The 22447-nt window shown below is 42.5% G+C and overlaps 1 protein-coding gene across 3 annotated transcripts in view; it reads left to right on the plus strand.

The window, feature by feature from the left end:
- The window catches only part of anks1b (ankyrin repeat and sterile alpha motif domain containing 1B), a 504499-nt gene that overhangs the window by 468327 nt on the left and 13725 nt on the right, over positions 1–22447 (plus strand). Inside the window, exons 20-23 of one of the 3 annotated variants that reach the window (XM_060914284.1) lie at positions 2324–2449; positions 14966–15037; positions 16917–17003; positions 17117–17254. In XM_060914284.1, coding sequence (XP_060770267.1) covers positions 2324–2449; positions 14966–15037; positions 16917–17003; positions 17117–17254 — 423 coding nt within the window. Of the gene's footprint in view, positions 1–2323; positions 2450–14965; positions 15038–16854; positions 17004–17116; positions 17255–22447 lie in introns of those variants that run through there. The other 2 variants (XM_060914285.1, XM_060914286.1) reach the window with 2 other exon arrangements.

Genomic DNA, 22447 nt, shown 5'->3' on the forward strand with positions numbered 1-22447 from the left:
GGGGTGAGGGAGGGATGACAGCCATTAACAGGAAGAAAAAATTTCAAATTAGCAACGAGTCACGTTATTGGTCGCATTTGAAGCAGGAAATTTTACATCTAATCACAGAAACCATGTTAACAAATAAATCAGATAAGGCATAGGCAATTTAGTGAAATCCCTGCAGTTGTGGTCTTGACTGGTCTTGAAATAAAATCCAGAGTCTTCCATGTCTGAGACCGAGACAAGACCAAGTAAAAATGTAGTCGATTCCGAGACCTTCAAAAAGTGGTCTTGAGACTGGTCTCATGTACTACAACACTAGTGTGTAAACACTTAAGGCAAACATTGTGGCATGTAAGAGGGATTAATGCAGCAACGGAGAGCAGTGTTCCATCCATCCATCCTTCCGTTATCCGTAACTGCTTATCCTGTGCAGGGTTGCGGGCAAGCTGGAGCCTATCCCAGCTGACTATGGGTGAGAGGTGGGGTACACCCTGGACAAGTCGCCAGATCATCACAGGGCTGACACATAGAGACAAAGAACCATTCACACTCACAGTGACATTGTTATGAGTAGCTGCAGATATATATGACAGAGTGTCTTTCCAGAGGGATATCCAAATGTTTTCTCAGGCTACGTTTACATTACGTCGAATCAGCGGATCATCAGATTAATGTTCTTAAAACGATTCACGTTTACACTAAAACCATTAGCCGTGCACATAGCAACGCCAATACGCGGATACGCTCGGCTCCGCAGGCATCCTGCGCTCCAAATCACTCCGCCCTGAACAGCGAGTGCCCTCTGGAGGGTGCGCACTCCGGCCCTGCGCAGCTCACACAGTGCGCGAGTGAAGTGCACAAGCCACGATTCGGGATTGAGCCGCTGTGTGTGTGATCCCAGCGCATATCACTTACTACTTGCAAGTGGAAGGATGGCAAGCCTAAAGACAATCATAACTACACAATGGGTAGTATTTGCATCAGTATTTGCAGTATTTTCATACTTTTATACTCTTTAATGAAAGGTGATACAAGGCGGAAGTCAGCGCCATTTTTCAGCAGTCGCGTCACATGACCAACGCCAGCGAATCAGGAAGGTGGATGTCACAGTGACGTTGTCCAATGAGACACCAGCTAGAGCTCAGCACAGCGTATCCGCGTATTTTGAATGTTTACACAGCACCGGAGCTGACACGATCTGGATTGAATACGTGGACGCTGGCGGATTCCCGTTTCCAGGCATTTCCAGGCGGTTTAATGTAAACGGACAGTGCATCCGCGAAGAAAACGAGACAGATACGGTCTAGTGTAAACGTAGCCTACAAACAGCCATTCACAATTCCATTCACACCTACGGTCAATTTAGACCCACAAATTAGCCTAACCTGCATGTATTTGGACTGTGGGGAAAACCGGAGCACCCGGAAGAAGCCCATGTAGACACAGGGAGAACATCCATCCATCTATTGTCTGTAGCCGCTTGTCCTGTTCTACAGGGTCGCAGGCAAGCTGGAGCCTATCCCATCTGACTATGGGCGAGAGGTGGGGTACACCCTGGACAAGTCGTCAGATCATCTCAGGGCTGACACATAGACACAGACAACCATTCACACTCACATTCACACCTACGGTCAATTTAGAGCCACCAATTAGCCTAACCTGCATGTCTTTGGACTGTGGGGGAAACCGGAGCACCCAGAGGAATCCCATGTAGACACGGGGAGAACATGCAGACTCTACACAGAAAGGCCCCCCATTGGCCACTGGTCTGGAACCCAGAACCTTCTTGCTGTGAGGCGACAGTGCTAACCACTACACCGCCGTGCCGCCCAAAGAGTGGTATTAATATTCTATAACAGTATGCGAAAGCGGTTTGGCGCATCATTTAACTACAAAAAACCCACTTTCTCTATTAAATCAAGTGTTTATATTTTTTAGCTTTTCGAGAAAGCTTATCACCTCCCTTTTCTGTGTCTGTGCCTTTGTGAATGTTCTTGTGTGTTGTACGCTTCTGATCATCATGGTGCTGAAAGGGAGCTTATCAGTGGATGCACTCACTCTTGTTTGCATCAAGTGTGCTGAATCTTCGTGTGTGTGTGTTTCAGTGTGATTACTTAATGTGAATGCTCTAAAGCATGTCTCTTGCGTATGGTATGGTGTGTCCTCACACTAAGCACAACAAAAGGAACAGGGTAGCTACTGTATATATCTATGGACTATAGAAAAAAGAAAAGTAACACTACAATGTATCATCTACATTTGTCCTGCTTAGATTTATGTGGCATATTTTTATACCATATTCTTGCTCTAACAGCTGTCATCTGATTCTCTGTTTCAGCAAGGGGAATGGTGTGAACCGATCACATTGAGACCGCCCAACGAGGCGACATCATCCACTCCTGTACAGTACTGGCAGCACCATCCTGAGAAGCTCATATTCCAGTCCTGTGACTATGAGGCATATGTAAGCATGTTCAAGTGTGTACTGTATGTGTGTATTCTGTCATTGTAGTGTATTTGTTCATTGTCTCCTTAAGTACGGTATATGTAATGGTAGAATGGCAGACTCAAATTGTTCTTTTATTTTAGAGATGTCTGAATGTTTATATACCAATTCATCAGCTGCACTGTAAAGCCTCCAGATTGAATCTCTAATCTGCATAACTGATATTCATTTAATTGTTATAGCACAAGAAGGTTCTGGGTTCGAACCTCATGGTTAACTGGGGTCTTTCTGTGTGGAGTTTGTTTGTTCTCCTCATGCCAGTGTGGGTTTCCTTCAGGTTCTCCAGTTTCCTCCCACAGTCCAAAAATATGAGAATTAGGTCAACTGGCTACTCTAAATTGCCCTTAGGTGTGAACTGTGAGTGTGAATGGTTAGTAGTCTTAGTGTTAGTCCTGTGATAGATTGGTGACCTACCCAGGGTGAACCCTGACTCTTATTCAAAGTCAGCTGGGATTGGCTCCAGTTTCTTTCATGACCCTGATGGATGAGCGGTATAGATAATGGATGGATGGATGGATGGATGGATGGTTGGATGGATGCTTGGTTGGTTGGAAGGATGGACGAATGGATGGATGGATGGTTGGTTGGATAGTTGGATGGTTGCATGGATGGATGCATGGTTGGTTGGTTGTATAGTTGGATGGATGGTTGGATGTTTGGTTGGATGGTTAGTTAGTTGGATGGATGTTTGGATAGTTGGATGGTTGGACGGATGATTGGTTGGTTGGATGGATGGAAGCATGTTTAGTGGTTTGGATAGTTGGATGGATGAATTATTGAATGTTATAGCACAGAAACTTAAACTAAGATTCAATAAAAATTATTAAGGTCCAGGTGCATGCCTGAATGGTGTCAGCAGTTGCTCACTACTGCTTCGGTCACAACCGGCCGTACGTGCTCCTACGGCCGGTCTACGTGCAAAAAAACGCAAGAAACGCACGGAGGGCGCACGTGAAACACGCGGAGGGCGCGCGTGTGACGTGCTGATTTTCGAGCCGTAGACTGGCCGCAGACCGGCCGCAGAGGTTCTTTGTCATGTCAAACAAACTCTACGGGCGCTTACGTTTTTTTCAGGTTGCAAGACAAACGTACGGCCAACGTGCGTCTTTCTCCAAGACCAAAAAAACGCAGCGATTTGGGAAATGCCAAAAATCACACGGCCAAAAAATCGTACGTCCGGTTGTGACCTAGGCTTAATACTTAACCATTAGTGATTAATTTATGGCTAAAAATGAGATTAGGTGGTATTATGTTTTTGGATTGTGCATTCATCGCTGATTCTTGTTTGCATGATATCTCAATAGCTAGTGATTGCAGGATTTATATGGAATTATTATTGTAACCAGAACATGTTAGAACTATTAGATTTCTGACCTGATCAGAACAAGGTAAAGGTCACAGCAAGGTCAAATATCTGAAACAATTTCTTTAATAGTTTCTTTCCTGTTTGGATTGTAAGGGTATGTTAGGCAGACAAATTCGAAACATGGAGGACTAGATTTCCTGTTGATGCCATTCGATTTGTTTTTAACAAGCCATATCATCACTGCACGAAACAAACCAAAGAGGGTAAATAAACTAACGTGAAATAATGAAAGCCTGGGAAAACTCTTCTTTTGCTCAACGAGCTGCCTTTCGTAATGCACTCTGCATTGGTTATTGTTTAGAAGACTACAGTTGCTAAACTACAGCCAGTTGTTTTGTTATTTGGTTGATTCCTTCACGCTCTTTTGAGTTTAACTGTTAATGAATTGCACTCGTGCTTTAGCTAGTTGACACTCTCTTCGAAAGAAAACACGCCTATGGTTTAATCATCCATCTGAGCAAGAACGGAGATGTCATCTCCTGCGATCTCCTCCACTGTCCACCAACAGATATCTACAGTGCCTTGCAAAAGTATTCATACCCCTTGAACTTTTTCACATTTTTCCACCTTACAACCACGAACTTAAAAGTTTTTTATTGAGATTTTATGTGATAGACCAACACAGAGTAGCACATTATTGTGAAGTGAAATGAAAATGATAATGGTCTTCAAAATTTTAAACAAATAAAAATCTGAAAAATGTGGTGTGCATTAGTATTCAGCCCCCTGTACTCTGATACCTCTAAATGCAATCAATTGCCTTCAGAAGTCATCTAATTAGTTTATAAGAGTCCTACTGTGTGTAATTTACTCTCAGCATAAATACACTTGTTCTGTGAAGGCCTCAGTGGTTTGTTAGAGAACACTGAAGAACAAACAGCATCATGAAGACCAAAGAACTCACCAGACAGGTCAGGGATAAAGTTCTGGAGAAGTTTAAAGCAGGGTTAGGTTATAAAAAAATATCCCAAGCTCTGAACATCTCAAGAAGCACTGTTCAATCAATCATTCAAAAATGGAAAAAGTATGGCACAACTGCAAACCTACCAAGACATGGCCGTCCACCTAAACTGACAGAACGAGCAAGGAGAGCACTGGTCAGAGAAGCAGCCAAGAGGCCCATGATCACTCTGGAGGAGCTGCAGAAATCCACAGCTCAGGTGGGAGAATCTGTGCACAGGACAACTATAAGTCGTACACTCCACAAATCTGGCCTTTTTGGAAGAGTGGCAAGAAGAAAGCTATTGTTGAAAGACAGGCATAAGAAGCTATGTAGGGGACACAGCAAACATGTGGAAGAAGGTGCTTTGGTCAGATGAGACCAAAGTTGAACTTTTTGGCCTAAATGCAAAGTGCTATGTGTGGCGGAAAACTAACACTGCTCATCACCCTGCACACACCATCCCCACTGTGAAACATGGTGGTGGCAGCATCATGCTATGGGGATGCTTTTCTTCAGCAGGGACAGGAAAGCTGGTCAGAGTTGATGGGAAGATGGATGGAGCTAAATACAGGGCAATCCTGGAAGAAAACCTGTTGGAGGCTGCAAAAGACTTGAGACTGGGAAGGAGATTCACCTTCCAGCAAGACAATGACCCTAAACATGCAGCCAGAGCTACAATGGAATGGTTTAGATCAAAGAATATTCATGTGTTAGAATGGCCCAGTCAAAGTCCAGACCTAAATCCCATTGAGCATCTGTGGCAAGACTTGAAAATTGCTGTTCACAGACGCTCTCCATCCAATCTGGCTGAGCTTGAGCTATTTTGCAAAGAAGAATGGGCAAAAATTTCAGTGTCTAAATGTGCAAAGCTGGTAGAGACATACCACAAAAGACTTGCAGCTGTAATTGCAGCAAAAGGTGGCTCTACAAAGTATTGATGCAGGGGGGCTGAATACTAATGCACATCACATTTTTCAGATTTTTATTTGTTTAAAATTTTGAAGACCATTTATCATTTTTGTTTCACTTCACAATTATGTGCTACTCTGTGTTGGTCTATCACATAAAATCTCATCTCATTATCTCTAGCCGCTTTATCCTTCTACAGGGTCGCAGGCAAGCTGGAGCCTATCCCAGCTGACTACGGGCGAGAGGCGGGGTACACCCTGGACAAGTCGCCAGGTCATCACAGGGCTGACACATAGACACAGACAACCATTCACACTCACATTCACACCTACGCTCAATTTAGAGTCACCAGTTAACCTAACCTGCATGTCTTTGGACTGTGGGGGAAACCGGAGCACCCGGAGGAAACCCACGCGGACAACATGCAAACTCCTCACAGAAAGGCCCTCGCTGGCCACGAGGCTTGAACCCGGACCTTCTTGCTGTGAGGCGACAGCGCTAACCACTACACCACCGTGCCGCCACATAAAATCTCAATAAAAACCTTTTATGTTCGTGGTTGTAAGGTAGAAAAATGTGAAAAAGTTCAAGGGGTATGAATACTTTTTTCAAGGCACTGTACAGGGATGGTTTACGCAATTAATGAACGAATTAATTAGTTCATAAGAGCAATACGTTTAGCATTGTCCTCAATGCTATTCCACGATTCATTGAAAGTATTGCCATTTATCCAAAAGGTGTTTCAACATAACGTTGTGTAAGTTATAGGAGCATTGGACTCACTTGCTAGTGTACTGCTACTCACTTGAGCACCTAAGGTCAGAATCACGTGTAACTCAGACACACCACCATGTGTGCAAATACCACACCTGCTGAGTAGCTTATACCTTCAGGTTTGTCATGTTTCTGTGTGAAATTCAACAAGCCGCCATGTGTGAAGCGAAGCCTCCTCACAACACCTGCAGTTGTTTGTTTTCATTGCAATTATATCATTTTATTCGCTGACAACCATCAAGCGTCTTTAATTACATTCGAGGTCTAAATAGCATGTGCACAATTTTAGTATTAGCTCCTCACTATGCATACATAATTATTGTGGCACTGTGTGTGTGTGTGCATATAGTGCATTTATGCATTTCATATGCATTTAATGATGTACAAAAATGGTGGACTATTTCTCAGAACACACAGAGAGAGACACAGAGAGAGAGAGAGAGAGAGAGAGCGAGAGAGAGCTAGCTTCTGTGGTGAATAACAGTATTTCTCTGTTCAATTAAAGTGGCGGCCTGTTTTTCAGCTTCTCTCCATCCTGAAGTAATTTTAGCTAGAGGTTACATAAAGCTGCTCTGTTACCTAGCAACAGGCCTGCAAATCTGGTTGGTCTATTTGCCCACACGAGCAGCGATGCTGGAATCGTCGATCATACCCATGTTAAACTCGTGCAAATTTGATTGGCCTTGGGACAGGCCAGTAGAGTTTCTGATATAGCGCAAAACCGCAGCTGTGTAGATAAAAGAAGGGAGTGAGACAGATGAAGAGATCCAAAACGGAATCAGACAGAAAGATTAATATTTCAAAGCATTCTCATTTCCTTTACCTTAATTAATGTGTTGCTTAATACTGAGGCATTAATGAGTGGCAAAAAGACAATAAAAGCTGTGAGGCAATGAAGTGTGTTGGGGGGTTGGGAGTGTGCGCCAGACAGTAATTCATCTGGACAGTGTGTGTGTGTGAGAGAGAGAGAGAGAGAGAGAGAGAGAGAGAGCGCTACACCCCATGCTGGCAGCAGCCTACAGTGCCTCTGTAAACAGCATTTTAATCTCCTCAGGTTTCATCTATCGATCTCAGTAGCACAAAGCCTGACAGCTGTGTTTCCACAGGCATCATGGAGAGAGGGAGAGAGGGAGAGTCCGTGTTGTTGAGAGATATGATATTTCTATAAACACCTGCTATATGAAATCAGTCCCCCACAGAACTGTCCTTACCTCCATCTCACACACCTGCAGATTAGCTTGAGTTCAATCCAGGGCTGGTCGGTCATTCACTCTCATCACACCTCAGGGCAGGCGGTATTTACAGTGCTGAGCGTAAATGAGTGCACCCGCTTTGAAAAGTAACGTTTTAAACAATATCTCAATGAACACAAACAATTTCCAAAATGTTGACAAGACAAAGTTTAATATAACATCTGTTTAACTTATAACGGGAAAGTAAGGTTAATAATATAACTTAGATTACACATTTTTCAGTTTTACTCAAATTAGGGTGGTGCAAAAATGAGTACACCCCACAACAAAAACTACATCTAGTACTTTGTATGGCCTCCATGATTTTTAATGACAGCACCAAGTCTTCTAGGCATGGAATGAACAAGTTGGTGACATTTTGCAACATCAATCTTTTTCCATTCTTCAACAATCACCTCTTTTAGTGACTGGATGCTGGATGGAGAGTGATGCTCAGCTTGTCTCTTCAGAATTCCCCAAAGAAAATAATTTCTTTCCACCACAAAGGTGAAGGCTACAAGAAGATCAGCAAAGCTTTACTTATCAGTCAGAATACTGTAGCAAAAGTGGTACAAAAATTTAAGAAAGATGGAACTGCAACCATCTCACAGAGACGTCCAGGTCGTCCACGGAAGTTAACACCTCGACAGGAGCGTCTTCTGATGAGAAGGGTTGAAGAAAATCGGCATGCAAGTTCATTGCAGTTATCTAAAGAAGTAGAAAGCCAAACTGGGGTGACTATTTCCCGTGACACAATACGGCGTACACTGCAGAGGAATGGCATGCATGGATGCCATCCATGAAAGAAGCCTCTCCTAAAGCCCAGGCACAAAAAAGCCCGCCTAGAGTTTGCCAGGGCCCGTGCTGACAAAGATGAAGACTACTGGGACTCTATACTCTGGAGCAGCGGTTCCCAAACTTTTTTGACCGCGCACCCCCTTCTATACTCCAACCAGGTTGACGCACCCCCAGTTCCCCAGTTTCAAAAAACACACGCTTTCTTATAAAGGCAGCATCTTTAATCGTGCTAAAATGATAAACATTGTTTGCCACACCTGCAGGAAACCACAAAAGTGAAAAAAAAAAAAAAACACCAAAGCTTTCTTAAGCCTCGGTCACAACCGGCCGTATGTGCTCCTATGGCCGGTCTACGTGCAAAAAACGCAAGAAACGCACGGAGGGCGCGCATGTGACGTGCTGATTTTCACGCTGCAGACCGGCCGCAGAGGTTCTTTGTCATGTCAAACAAACTCTACGGGTGCTTACGTTTTTTTCCAGGTTGCAAGACAAACTTACGGCCAACGCGCGTCTTTCTCCATGAACAACAACAACAAAAAAAACGCAGTGATTTGGGAAACGCCCAAAATCGCACGGCCAAAAAATCGTACGTCCGGTTATGACCTAGGCTTTACAAAGGCAGCACGTCATGCTCGAATGAGAACATTGGATCACATAGCATATTATGCTTTCTCGTATTTGAATTAGATAGAATTTGATTGAAATGTAACAGTTTTAAAACGTTGCAACACGGTAAATGCGCAAATTCATTACAAAGGGAGCTCACATCGAGGCATGTAGTCTACCAGCCAGATACGGGGAAAATATATGATTTTCATCCGTGTTTAAAACACTATCAACACAACCCTGTCATTACAAGGTTATGAAAACGAATTGAGAATGAATTTAATTTGCAAAAAAGTTAACATATAATAACAGTAAAAATAGCAATAATAATTATGAACATATGCATTTTAAAGAGATACAACAATTAAGGAGCATATCCGCTGCAATCCCGTCTCCCTCTCTTCTCTCCTCACCAATTGCCCCCGATTCCTCCCAATCTGTTGGGGTTTCTCCTCCTTCATCCCTGATTTGTGGTGGCGCATTTAGTTTTGCCAATTTCAACCAGTTGAGCATCGCAAATGAATGAAAGAAGCCACAAACTACTGCAGAACCATTACGGCGTAGAAGAAGAGTTAAAAATCGCCATTACATTTTTTATCTTGCGCACCCCCTAGTGGCAGCTTGCGCACCCCCGGGGGTGCACGCACCACACTTTGGGAAACCCTGCTCTGGAGTGATGAGACCAAGATAAATGTTTTTGGAACTGATTGCTTCAAAACCATATGGCGTCGCAAAGGTGAGGAATACAAAGAGAACTGCATGGTGCCTACAGTGAAACATGGTGGTGGCAGTGTCCTTATGTGAGGCTGCATGAGTGCTGCTGGTGTCGGGGAGCTGCATTTCATTGATGGCATCATGAATTCACAGATGTATTGCTCTATACTGAAAGAGAAGATGCTACCATCACTCCGTGCCCTTGGTCGTCGTGCACTTTTCCAACATGACTAAACACACATCTAAGGCCACTGTTGGATTTCTGAAGAAGAACAGGGTGAAAGTGATTCAGTGGCCAAGTACGTCTCCTGATCTGAACCCAATCGAACACCTATGGGGAATTCTGAAGAGACAAGTTGAGCATCACTCTCCATCCAGCATCCAGTCACTCAAAGAGGTTATTGTTGAAGAATGGAAAAAGATTGATGTTGCAAAATGTCGTCAACTTGTTCATTCCATGCCTAGAAGACTTGGTGCTGTCATTAAAAATCATGGAGGCCATACAAAGCACTAGATTTAGGAGTTTTTGTTGTGGGGTGTACTCATTTTTGCACCACCCTAATTTGAGTAAAACTGAAAAATGTGTCATCTAAGTTTATATTATTAACCTTACTTTCCCGTTATAAGTTAAACAGATGTTATATTAAACTTTGTCTTGTCAACATTTTGGAAATTGTGTTCATTGAGATATTGTTTAAAATGTTACTTTTCAAAGGGGGTGCACTCATTTACGCTCAGCACTGTATAATATATGTAGGATTTGATAGGAATGATGAAAACAGCTTCACATTTTCTATCAAAAATACTTTAGTGTTTTGTATTTGTGTACTTTCTGTGACACGTCTATGTGACGACATCATAAAAATGCAAAATGATGCCTCTGGATGGCGCTGACTCAGCAATCGGTAGTCTGCCCAGGCTTCTTATTGAGATCAGCATGAAAACTGATCCAGCACAATTTTGGAGACGTGTACATAGGACGCTCGCTTTCCATGGATTCTTTGCATAAATTGCTAATGTTATCATTAGTTCCTGTTTTAGTCTTAGTTTTAGTAGCGCGGGCTAAAGGTTTTATCAACTGTTTGACGTGAATAGTTAATGTTAGCTTACTTTCAGGCTATGTTAAGTTTTTGTCGGTTGTGCACAGAAAAAAACAAAACAAAACAATAAAGCATTTGAGAGATATTGTACAGCATGACTATAGTGCCATGAGCTGGCGTAACTTGTCAAAGGCACCCATGTTTTATGCCTTATTGTCATTAACAACGTTGTACCGTAACATTATTCTGATTACGTTTCTGCTTACGTTTAAAACCGAAACATATTGATCATTTAATAATTGTTGACTAAGTGCTAAAGTGTTTGTTTTCAACAAATAGGTGCCCGATGGCTAATAACTGATTGTAATTAATTTACGTAGCTGTTCAGGAGAATTATTCATTTGCATACCATTGCATGAATGACTGCCTGACTCATAATGTATTAGATTTATGATTAATAATCAAACGATTAATTAATTACTTAGGAACTAGTTGCTATGGATAAATGTATAATCATTTGTCTGTTAATGAGTCAATGTTGCTGATGTAAAGTTTCCCGGCGTAACCAGTTCTCGATAGGGTAAGGCATTCCACCAAACTAATAATAAGACTGCCGACTTTTGCGTTTATATTCGGACGCAATATAATAAATGTTTAGATGGGTAAACTGACCAAATTTCTGCAAATTCTGGTCATATTTGAAAGTGATATTGCCATCTGTACACACACACTATCTTTCCAATAGCTAAGAAAATGGTGATTATCAATAGTTACAAATATGATGTCATCGCTGAGGGGATTTTCCGAGAAATGGGATTTCCTACATATTAGAGTGTTTTGTTCCGTGTTACTACTATATAGCTACACAGGGGCAAAAATACCACCCAGGGTTTTTTTTTCTTTTTTTTTTCTTTTTTTTAAAATATTGAATGTACAGGGGTGGCACGGTGGTGTAGTGGTTAGCGCTGTCGCCTCACAGCAAGAAGGTCCGGGTTCGAGCCCCGTGGCCGGCGAGGGCCTTTCTGTGCGGAGTTTGCATGTTCTCCCCGTGTCCGCGTGGGTTTCCTCTGGGTGCTCCGGTTTCCCCCACAATCCAAAGACATGCAGGTTAGGTTAACTGGTGACTCTAAATTGACCGTAGGTGTGAATGTGAGTGTGAATGGTTGTCTGTGTCTATGTGTCAGCCCTGTGATGACCTGGCGACTTGTCCAGGGTGTACCCCGCCTTTCGCCCGTAGTCAGCTGGGATAGGCTCCAGCTTGCCTGCGACCCTGTAGAACAGGATAAAGCGGCTACAGATAATGAGATGAGATGAGACTGAATGTACAGTAGTTGACATTTTATGATGATTTTTAACTGAAAAAGGAAAAAATATATATATTTTCATGTGATTTAAGCCTAATAATTATTGTCATAGTCAGCTGGGATAGGCTCCAGCTTGCCTGCGACCCTGTAGGACAGGATAACGCGGCTAGAGATAATGAGATGAGATGAGAATCACTTTTGCTCATAATCAGTTTCCAAATTCAATTCAAAGCACAAAGGTTCAAGGGAAGAAAAATTGAAAACAGTCAAAAACTTTCAGACGACATGCATTTCAGTGATGAATCACTTTGAACAAAGACATAATGAACGCTTTTGTTGGTGGGCAAAAAAGAAATAGTGGAAAAATGAAAAGTCTTCATCGAAACCTTAGTTCAGTGGAAAAAAAAAAACTCCCCTTCACATGGAACATTTTTCACAAGAGGTGATGTTTTTATGCTTAGCGATGCGAAATACCTCTGGCAAGCGCAGGGTTAATCTGTGATTTCAAACGACCGGAAGCAATACCGAAGTAGAATGCTATCGAGAACATGGTTCTATCGAGAACAGGTTACGCGACAATACTATAGGCTCTTTAATACCAAACACCAAGTAACAAAATTATGATACAATGATGAGTCATTAACAAACTGTTGATTAAACATTAAACTATTGGTTATGTTAAAGTTAAACTTCATCTGGGTGATCACAGGGATATGTGTGGCTCTGAGATGTAACAGACACATCAGAATATTAGATCTGTTGACTGGTTGCATGTATCAGATTTAGATATCAGAGAAAAGCTGTGGCGGGCGGCACGGTGGTGTAGTGGTTAGCGCTGTCGCCTCACAGCAAGAAGGTCTGGGTTCGAGCCCCGTGGCCGCCGAGGGCCTTTCTGTGCGGAGTTTGCATGTTCTCCCCGTGTCCGCGTGGGTTTCCTCCGGGTGCTCCGGTTTCCCCCACAGTCCAAAGACATGCAGGTTAGGTTAACTGGTGACTCTAAATTGGCCGTAGGTGTGAATGTGAGTGTGAATGGTTGTTTGTGTCTATGTGTCAGCCCTGTGATGACCTGGCGACTTGTCCAGGGTGTACCCCGCCTTTCGCCCGTAGTCAGCTGGAATAGGCTCCAGCTTGCCTGCGACCCTGTAGAACAGGATAAAGCGACTAGAGATAGTGAGATGAGATGAGAAAAGCTGTGGCTCTCAAACACTTGATTCAGTGTATTGGTGAAGGGATGGATCAAATCAAATGATAGATAGATGGATGGATGGCTCTGGAGTAAAAGAGTCCAAGTGCTAAACTGGCCTGCCTGCAGTCTAGACCTGTCTCCCATTTAAAACATTTGGCGCATTATGAAGTGCAAAATACGACAAAAGAGACCCCGAACCGTCGAGCAACTGAAATTGTATATTAGGCAAGAATGGGACAACATTTCTATTTCAAAACTACAGCAATTGGTCTCCTCAGTTTCCAAACATTTACAGAGTGTTGTTAAAAGTAGAGGTGATGCAGCACAGTGGTAAACATGCCCCTGTCCTAAGTTTTTTGAAACATGTTGCTGACAGCCCTGTGATGACCTGGCGACTTGTCCAGGGTGTACCCCGCCTTTCGCCCGTAGTCAGCTGGGATAGGCTCCAGCTTGCCTGCGACCCTGTAGAACAGGATAAAGCGGCTACAGATAATGAGATGAGATGAGATGAGATGAGATGTTGCTGACATCAAATTCAAAATGAGCATATATTACAAAATGAGTATATATCAATACAAGGGTACTTCAAAAAGTTCTCGGCCTCACCCAGAAACAAGGGAAGCGACTCCCATTTTGGGGCATAACTGGATACTATAAAGTCTTATATCACTGTCCACAAAAGCTCAAATGAAAGAAACAATCAAAGAAAAGAGGAGAGGAAAGCTTTGAGCTGGCACCATCTGACTTCTATCTTTTTCCCAAACTGAAATCCCACTTGTGTGGTCACCATTTTCAAAGTGATGATGAAGTCATCCTTGCTGTTGAGGAGGATCTGGAGGCACAAGATGTGACTTTCTTCCGTAAAGGGATAGTGATGCTTGGATATCAGTGGACCAAGAGCACTGAAGTTAAAGGAAACTATGTTGAAAAATGATGCAAGAACAATTTTTCTCCTGTGATATTTTCTGGGTGAGACCGAGAACTTTTTGAAATACCCTCATAGATAGAAGGTTTGTAAAGTGACATCATGCTCCCTTGGAAAAGTATTTTTTAGTATTTTTAAAATACAAGAATACAGTAATTTATTTTGATACATGGCATGACGGTTGTTTCGTAGTTTATTTTGACACACAATTGGAGCATTTTGTGTCTTATTTTAAAATGCATTTTGATATCTCTTTACCCATCCCTGCCACCCCCGTACATCCCTTATCTCCCATTCCCTGCTCTCTCTACTTTTATCCTGGATACATAGATCATTAAAACTTATTCGTGACATTCTAAAATATTAAACACAGCAACTGTATGATCTTAACTTTATTAAACTGTTAATTACATAAACAAAATGGCTGCTCCTGTCTTCTTAAAGACAATATAACCGGAAATGATAAGCAGGAAGCAGTGTGTATCAGTTCTGATTAACTTTACCTAATTAATTGTCACAGACCTCAGGCTTATTCCTGTACAACTGATGTACAGTATATTCAAACAGACCCTGGAGTTGTGCGTAGTGTTGTATGAATTTATGGCTCTATCAGACTGGATGTATGACATTAAAATGAGGGTGATGATGGACTGTCTTGTTGCTGTCCCCCCCCCCAGTACCTGGGCTCCATGCTCGTGAAGGAGCTGAGAGGAACCGAGTCCACACACGATGCCTGCGCAAAAATGAGGGTAAGGTTTGTGACCATATGGAAGACCTTACAACAAACAACAAAATAAACCTATTTTATGTTTCTGAACAACATTTTGGAAGTGACTGTAACCCCACACATACAGGAAATGGTGTCTGTTTTTCTTACTTTCTCTCACAGTGTGTTATGTGGTGGGTTTTGTGTTGCAGGACTTTCTTTATTTCATTCTGTCTCTCTCTTTCGCTCACTCATTCCTATTTGTATAAAATTTGCTCTCATGAATTTTCTTCTAGTTTCATGAACCTGACCTTTTCTTGCTTTCTCACTGTTTCTCTCTCTTTATCTCACACTCTTTGTCTGTCTATCTTTGTGCCTCTTTCACTGTCTCACTGTATCCCTCTCTTTGACTGTTTGTCTGTCTTTTGCTCTCTCTCTCTCTCTCTCTCTCTCTCTCTCTCTGTGTGTGTGTGTGTGTGTGTGTGTGTGTGTGTGTGTGTGTGTGTGTGTGTGTGTGTGTGTGTGTGTGTTTTGAAGTAGATTTTGACAGGTCCAGGACAGTGTAAACGTGCTGAGGCAAATATAAACGCTGAACGAAAAAAGAAAAAGAGAAGAATAATAAAGCACCAAATATATAACTGTCAGAAAGCTTACACAGTGTTAAAAGAGGGAGGGGAATTTTTATTCTGACCTGTTTAAAAATTAGAGTCATGTACTCAGGAGATTTGATTTTTATAAAGCATTCACTTTGTAAAGATAATATATTCAGGAGAATGTCTTTGGGGTTTGGTAGATATTCTCTTGAATGCTTATGGATTGGGTTGGCTTGTTTTGCAGGGGAAATTGGGACACTTCTTTTTTGGGACATTGATTTCTTAGGGTTGGGTGTGTACACAGGGATACAGGGATTGTGTGACATGCTGAATTTATAATGTGTTATAATGTATTGGGGTATTGGGGTTATAATGTGCCAGATTTATGGGTGTAGTGGGTATAGGGGTTATAATGTGCTAGATTTGGGAGTGTAGCGGGTATAGGGGTTATAATGTGCTAGATTTGGGGGTGTAGCGGGTATAGGGGTTATCGGGTGCTAGATTTGGGGGTGTAGTGGGTATAGGGGTTATAATGTGCTAGATTTGGGGGTGTAGCGGGTATAGGGGTTATAATGTGCTAGATTTGGGGGTGTAGCGGGTATAGGGGCTATAATGTGCTAGATTTGGGGGTGTAGCGGGTATAGGGGTTATAGTGTGCTAGATTTGGGGGTGTAGCGGGTATAGGGGTTATCGGGTGCTAGATTTGGGGGTGTAGCAGGTATAGGGGTTATCGTGTGCTAGATTTGGGGGTGTAGCGGGTATAAGGGTTATAGTGTGCTAGAGTTGGGGGTGTAGCGGGTATAGGGGTTATCGTGTGCTAGATTTGGGGGTGTAGCGGGTATAGGGGTTATCGTGTGCTAGATTTGGGGGTGTAGCGGGTATAGGGGTTATAGTGTGCTAGAGTTGGGGGTGTAGCGGGTATAGGGGTTATCGTGTGCTAGATTTGAGGGTGTAGCGGGTATAGGGGTTATCGTGTGCTAGATTTGAGGGTGTAGCGGGTATAGGGGTTATCGTGTGCTAGATTTGGGGGTGTAGCGGGTATAGGGGTTATCGTGTGCTAGATTTGGGGGTGTAGCGGGTATAGGGGTTATAATGTGCTAGATTTGGGGGTGTAGCAGGTATAGGGGATATAATGTACTCGGTAGATTTGGGGGTGTAGTGGGTATAGGGGATATAATGTACTCGGTAGATTTGGGGGTGTAGGTACTATCATATGCCGCATGTTGGGCTTTATGCGTTATGTCTCATACTCTGTTTTGGGCTGTAGGAAAGTTTGGGGATTCTTGTCTGGGTGGCTCTATGATTTTCTCCTCTTGTCTTGTCTGCAAGAAGTCTACAGAACAAATGAAGAAAGTCCCAACCATTGTCCTCTCTGTCTCTTACAAAGGAGTCAAGTTTATTGATGCAACAAATAAGGTGAACAGCAGCCTTTCATTTCCTTTTTCCTCTTTCCATCCCTAACAATTTTGAAACTTATTGGACTCCATGCAAATTATTTAGTTATCACTCTCTCTCTCTCTCCTGTGCAGAACATCATAGCCGAGCATGAGATTCGGAACATCTCATGTGCAGCGCAGGATCCTGAGGACCTCTCCACATTTGCCTACATCACCAAAGACTTGAAGTCCAGTCACCACTACTGCCATGTGTTTACAGCTTTTGATGTGGTTAGTAACGTACATTCTTGTAATTATAACCTCACAGGGACATAATGATAGGGATGTAAATCAAGGATGTATAATTTAAGCCTGGGAATGCAAATATCACCTCTGGTTTGTCATGTTTTCCTTTTTTTTTTTTTTTGTTTTTAGCAACACCTAATGGGAAAATGACAAGAAATCATCATTAATGAGGATCTAATTTGCATACACAGAAAATAGCTGTTTTTCTAAATTCTACAATTAGAAGAGACTTAGTTTGCATACACACAGGTCAAGTAGTATACATAACATCAAGGGGGCATGATTTTGAAATCGGAATACAAAAACGGTTACAAATATTTTGAGCACTCAACAGATACAAATATGGATAATTCTATTGTGTTACACTCCTACCTTGAGGGTAAACATGTGAAGTAATTATTGAGTTTGCGCAGTTATGTGGTAACATGGGTATCTCCGTTACATGTTGAGCAGTGATACTGTCCTGTCTAAAAGTATTTTTCGATACTTTTACAAGTGAGCTGATGAAATAATGCCAATAAATATTGACTGCAAGATGGTATATTATAAATGCAATGTTTTAGATACTCTATGGATATGCTACTGTTGTAAATGGATTACTCAGGGGAAATAAGCTAAGAGTTTAGCAAGCTAGCTAGTTATTAGCATTTCCAGACCTGTGGGGAAATATGATAGGGCAAGGGGAGGACATGCAGGGCTATAGGTTGGTTCCCCTCACCAATCAAGAGGACCGCTTTGCTAGTCAACAAAAATTGTCACCTTGAGGGTTGGGCTGCAGCACAGACTGGTTCATGTCTTCACTTCTAAGATCACTTTCAATACAAACCCCACCCTTTTCATACCACATGCTTCCTCTCCAACAATGTGCTTGTCATTCATTTACCACACTGGTGATATGGAAACTCAAGTTGCAAGTAGACTCACAAAAACAGTTCAGGGTCATAAAATGTTTAGATACATTGATGCCATATCTATTTTGGAGGAAACAGATACTGATGATGGTTTATGTAATAGTTATGTAAGTTGGCCTCCAGATATTTTATTACTACTTAGAAAGCAAAGCTAGCTAGCATTCACTGTCAGAATTAACATTATTATAGAAGAACCTGGGCATACAAATGTCAATTAAAATGGTCTTTTTACCATTTTTCTCAATTTAATAATACAAGCTGTTACATTGCCCCAACACCTGTAAAAGACATACATGTGAGTGCCAAAAGCACCACATTAAGAAGAAAAAAAATCAATATCACCATCATACTTTACCTGTCGTGTAAGAGAGAAAGAAAGATGGATATTCGCAGCTGTGTTGTGACTACAGGGAGCGAAAATCTGTCTCTGATCATTACCCTATACGTGAACATGTTGAACACACTCAGTGGTACTTCTTGGTTCTTTGTATGTCTCCCCTGACTGGCATCATCATGCCATGGAGGATAGCCTACTGGATTCGGATTCCATTTGTGCTCAGTTCAGCTCTTACTGTATTTCAAAAAAAAAAAAATTCATTCGCCTGGTGGGTCTTAGGGAAGTAATTTATTATCATATTTTGATAACAGTTTAGTTCACAGCTCTAGCTTTGAGGATCATGTAAGTGAAATCTTAGCCTACACACATGATTTTTTTTTTTTAAGAACAAAGTACACTTTCTAGGTAGAGTGGTGTCGGGTGATGGGTACACACAAGACCCAGCATGAGTTGCCCCTATGCAGGCAGTAAAAGACAAAGAACCCACCAATGTTGGAGATTTAAGAAGGTTTCTTTTCCTACTATGGGACATCCATTCCCAATTTTACTAGGCGAGCAAAGCTTCTGTGTAAGCTCCTATCATTCACACTAGATCAGTCCTCAGCCCCTAAACAAAAGAAAAAAAAATGTTGTCAAGGCAAAATATAAAGGGCAGTTTTCACCAAGGACTTCCATTGACTGCACACAGACCCCCCAAGACAGACTAAATATCCTTATTGACAAATTAATGCAGCCCACCCTACTGGGCTATTCTGATGTAACACAGATCCTCATACTGAATGCGGCCTCAATGCACCACAAGAAGGATTTGGCACAGTGCTGTATAAGAGACAAAGTGGGAGTCTACTGGTGATTGGCTATGGTGGAGTAACCCTACCTGAAATACTATTACATGCAGAAATGTTATATTCCTTAGCACATAAATGGGCAATTTGTGAAAGAGTCTTTCCTATTCCATACTATCTCTATTAGGCTGGCCCCATGCTTGAGGATAATTGGGCCAATTTGGGGTCTGATTTGTCCCTTCTCTTAATTGCGAGGGTGTTCCCAAGTCGAGGCTGGTCAGAACCGATTATCTGCTCAATAATCCTATAGTATAAAGGGTTTACAGACATAATTTTAAGGTCACCAACTGGATCAGACCCACCTTGATTTAGATGATTTAAATGCCATTTACAACTAGAAATTGTATAGTGTGGAAGGAACAGCAATGGAATATTAAGCAGAGTGAGCTGACTGGGAAACGACATGTTTAGCATGGCATCTCCAAGGCAGTGGAAGGTTGGAGAATATAAAAATAACTACTTATCTAATGATCATGGGTTTCACTCTCCCCTCCACCTGTGTACACAACAACATGAGCTTGTAGCAGTAGCTTGCACTAGCTCACCTCCAGCTCATGCTGCAAAATGTATAAGGGCGGGCATCCATACAGGGTTTTTGTCTCTGAGCACCAACATCTTAGTTGTTCCCAATGAGGAGAGTGTACTCTGCACTCAGTGTCTTTTTTTTTTTTTTCTCAGAGCAATCTGCCCTTTTTTTTGTTCGGCTACTACAAGCGCTTCAAACTCGGAACTTTTCAGAGCGAGTTTCTGTGAGATCCCAAGTCTCCAGAACTGCCACTCTGAAATCGTTCAGTATAATCGCCAAGTGTGTGGTCCTGCATCTCAGTTGAATTATCTGGTATGTGGGTTCTTGCAATTAAAATATTAAAAATTGGTTAAATCTGTCATGATGTCTGTGGTCTCCCACATTTTTAAACTCGCTTAAGAGTTGAAAATCCTCGAGTGTGTACTAGGCCTTATGTTCCACACTTTATGGTTTACAGAGTGTAGCTTTCCCTAGGTGTGGGTGGAGCACAGAGGACGGCAGGACAGAGATCAGGTTCAACAAATAGTTTTATTGCTTCCACTTTTCAGGGAACACAATCTGTTTAACACAGACACACGCACACACACACATCAGGTGTCTGGTTCGGGAGAGATCTCCTCTGCTCTCGCTCTCCCTCCCTAAATAGGGCGCGGTCCCTGGGAAGACACACAAACACAGGTTAATTGCTCTCAGGTGAAGTGATTCTGCCACTTACCTTCCCTGACTCCGCCCTCCTGTCACAGACCGGTGCTTGACCACGCCCCCGCTGCCACACAGAGACAACGTTTTGATAACTTGTTTACACCTTTGACTGCAAAACTAATTCAAATAATCATCATTGGGTTGTCAAACTGACTGATTTCAACTTCACCATAAAGTACCATCGAGGAAAACACAAAGCAGATGGCCTTTCTAGGATGTCCTTAGACATGGACAGTTCAGCAAATAGTGCACCAAAGAAATAGGGTAGGACAAATGCTTCTACAAAAGGGATATTAGTCCAAAGAGATGTACCACCACAGTGGGTCAAGACAGCACACGTGGGTGTTGTGTGTATGGTGAATATGCCTTTTTCAACCTTATGTAAATCCTTGACCAAATCCCTGATCCTCAGACTGAATTCATGACAGCCGAGACAAAGACAAAGTGATTAAAGGTTAGAAGGAAAGACCAATGGTCCACTGCTTGTCAGCTAAAAACAGATCATCCTGATGTGATATTGCTGTTTCGAAAGTGGCAACAAAAGTCCATCCATCCATCCATCCATCCATCCATCCATCATCTGTAACTGCTTATCCTGTGCAGGGTTGTGGACAAGCTGGAGCCTATCCCAGGTCACTATGGGCAAGAAGTGGGGTACACCCTGGACAAGTCACCAGGTCATTGCAGGGCTGACACATAGAGACAAACAACCATTCACTCTCACATTCACACCTACCGTCAGTTTAGAGCCACCAATTAACCTAACCTGCATGTCTTTGGACTGTGGGGGAAACTGGAGCACCTAGAGGAAACCCAAGCAGACACGGGGAGAACATGCAAACTCCACACAGAAAGGCCCCCATCAGCCACTGGGCTCAAACCCAGAACCTTCTTGTTGTGAAGCAACAGTGCTAACCACTACATCACTGTGCTGCTGGCAACAAAAGTGAACAGAATATTCTACATAGTTTTCAGGGAGCTGCATAAGGCAATGGGTCACCTGAGGGTAGACAGGACCCTTAAATTCTACTGAATTCTATGGGGCTCATATGCAGAGGGACATGGAACATTGTGGCCAATGTCTCTGAGTTCCTGAAAAGGAAACCACTACATAAGGTAACTAGCGGGCAGCACAGTGGTTAGCACTGTTGCCTCACAGTGAGAAGCTTCAGGGTTCAAAACTCACAGCCAACAGGGACCTTTCTGTGTGGAGTTTGCATGTTCTTCCTGTGGGTTTCCTCTGGGTGCTCCAGTTTCACCCCACTGTCCAGAGGTACGTGTTTAGATTAACTGGCTACTCTAAATTGCCCATGGGCATGAATGGTTGGGTGGGGACTGCTCAATGTCCTTGACGTCCACCCTGGGTAGCTCTCCTGAGCCAGCTAACAAATATGCAGTAAACAGTCAACTAAGGTTGACATACAAGAAGAAGAGCTAACTAGCACCTGCTTTAAACCTATTGTCACTACGTACCCATTTGAACTCGTGTCAACCTTTTGGGCCAGGAAACCTGTAAACAGGGTAATGAATACAAAACAGTTGTAATAGACCACTACACACAATATGTCCAAGCATATGGCACCAAAAGCATGTCAGCGAAGACTGTAGCAGATAAATTCTTTAATCACTTTGCCCTCTAATTTGGATTCCCTATAAAGATTCACTATGGGGAGAAAGTTTAATGGCAGAATGAAAGAAGTGCTCTGGTGTGCATGGCTCTTGTACAGCACCCTCAGCAAAATGGACAAGTGGACAAACAGACAGCAGGGCTCTGTAGTCATTGTTCAGAACTTTCACAAGCACACAAAAACCTAAGTGGAAAAGTTTGCTGATAAATGTGGTCCATGCCTGTAACTG

Source organism: Neoarius graeffei, chromosome 2 (assembly GCF_027579695.1).
Source record: "Neoarius graeffei isolate fNeoGra1 chromosome 2, fNeoGra1.pri, whole genome shotgun sequence".
NCBI lineage: Eukaryota > Metazoa > Chordata > Actinopteri > Siluriformes > Ariidae > Neoarius > Neoarius graeffei.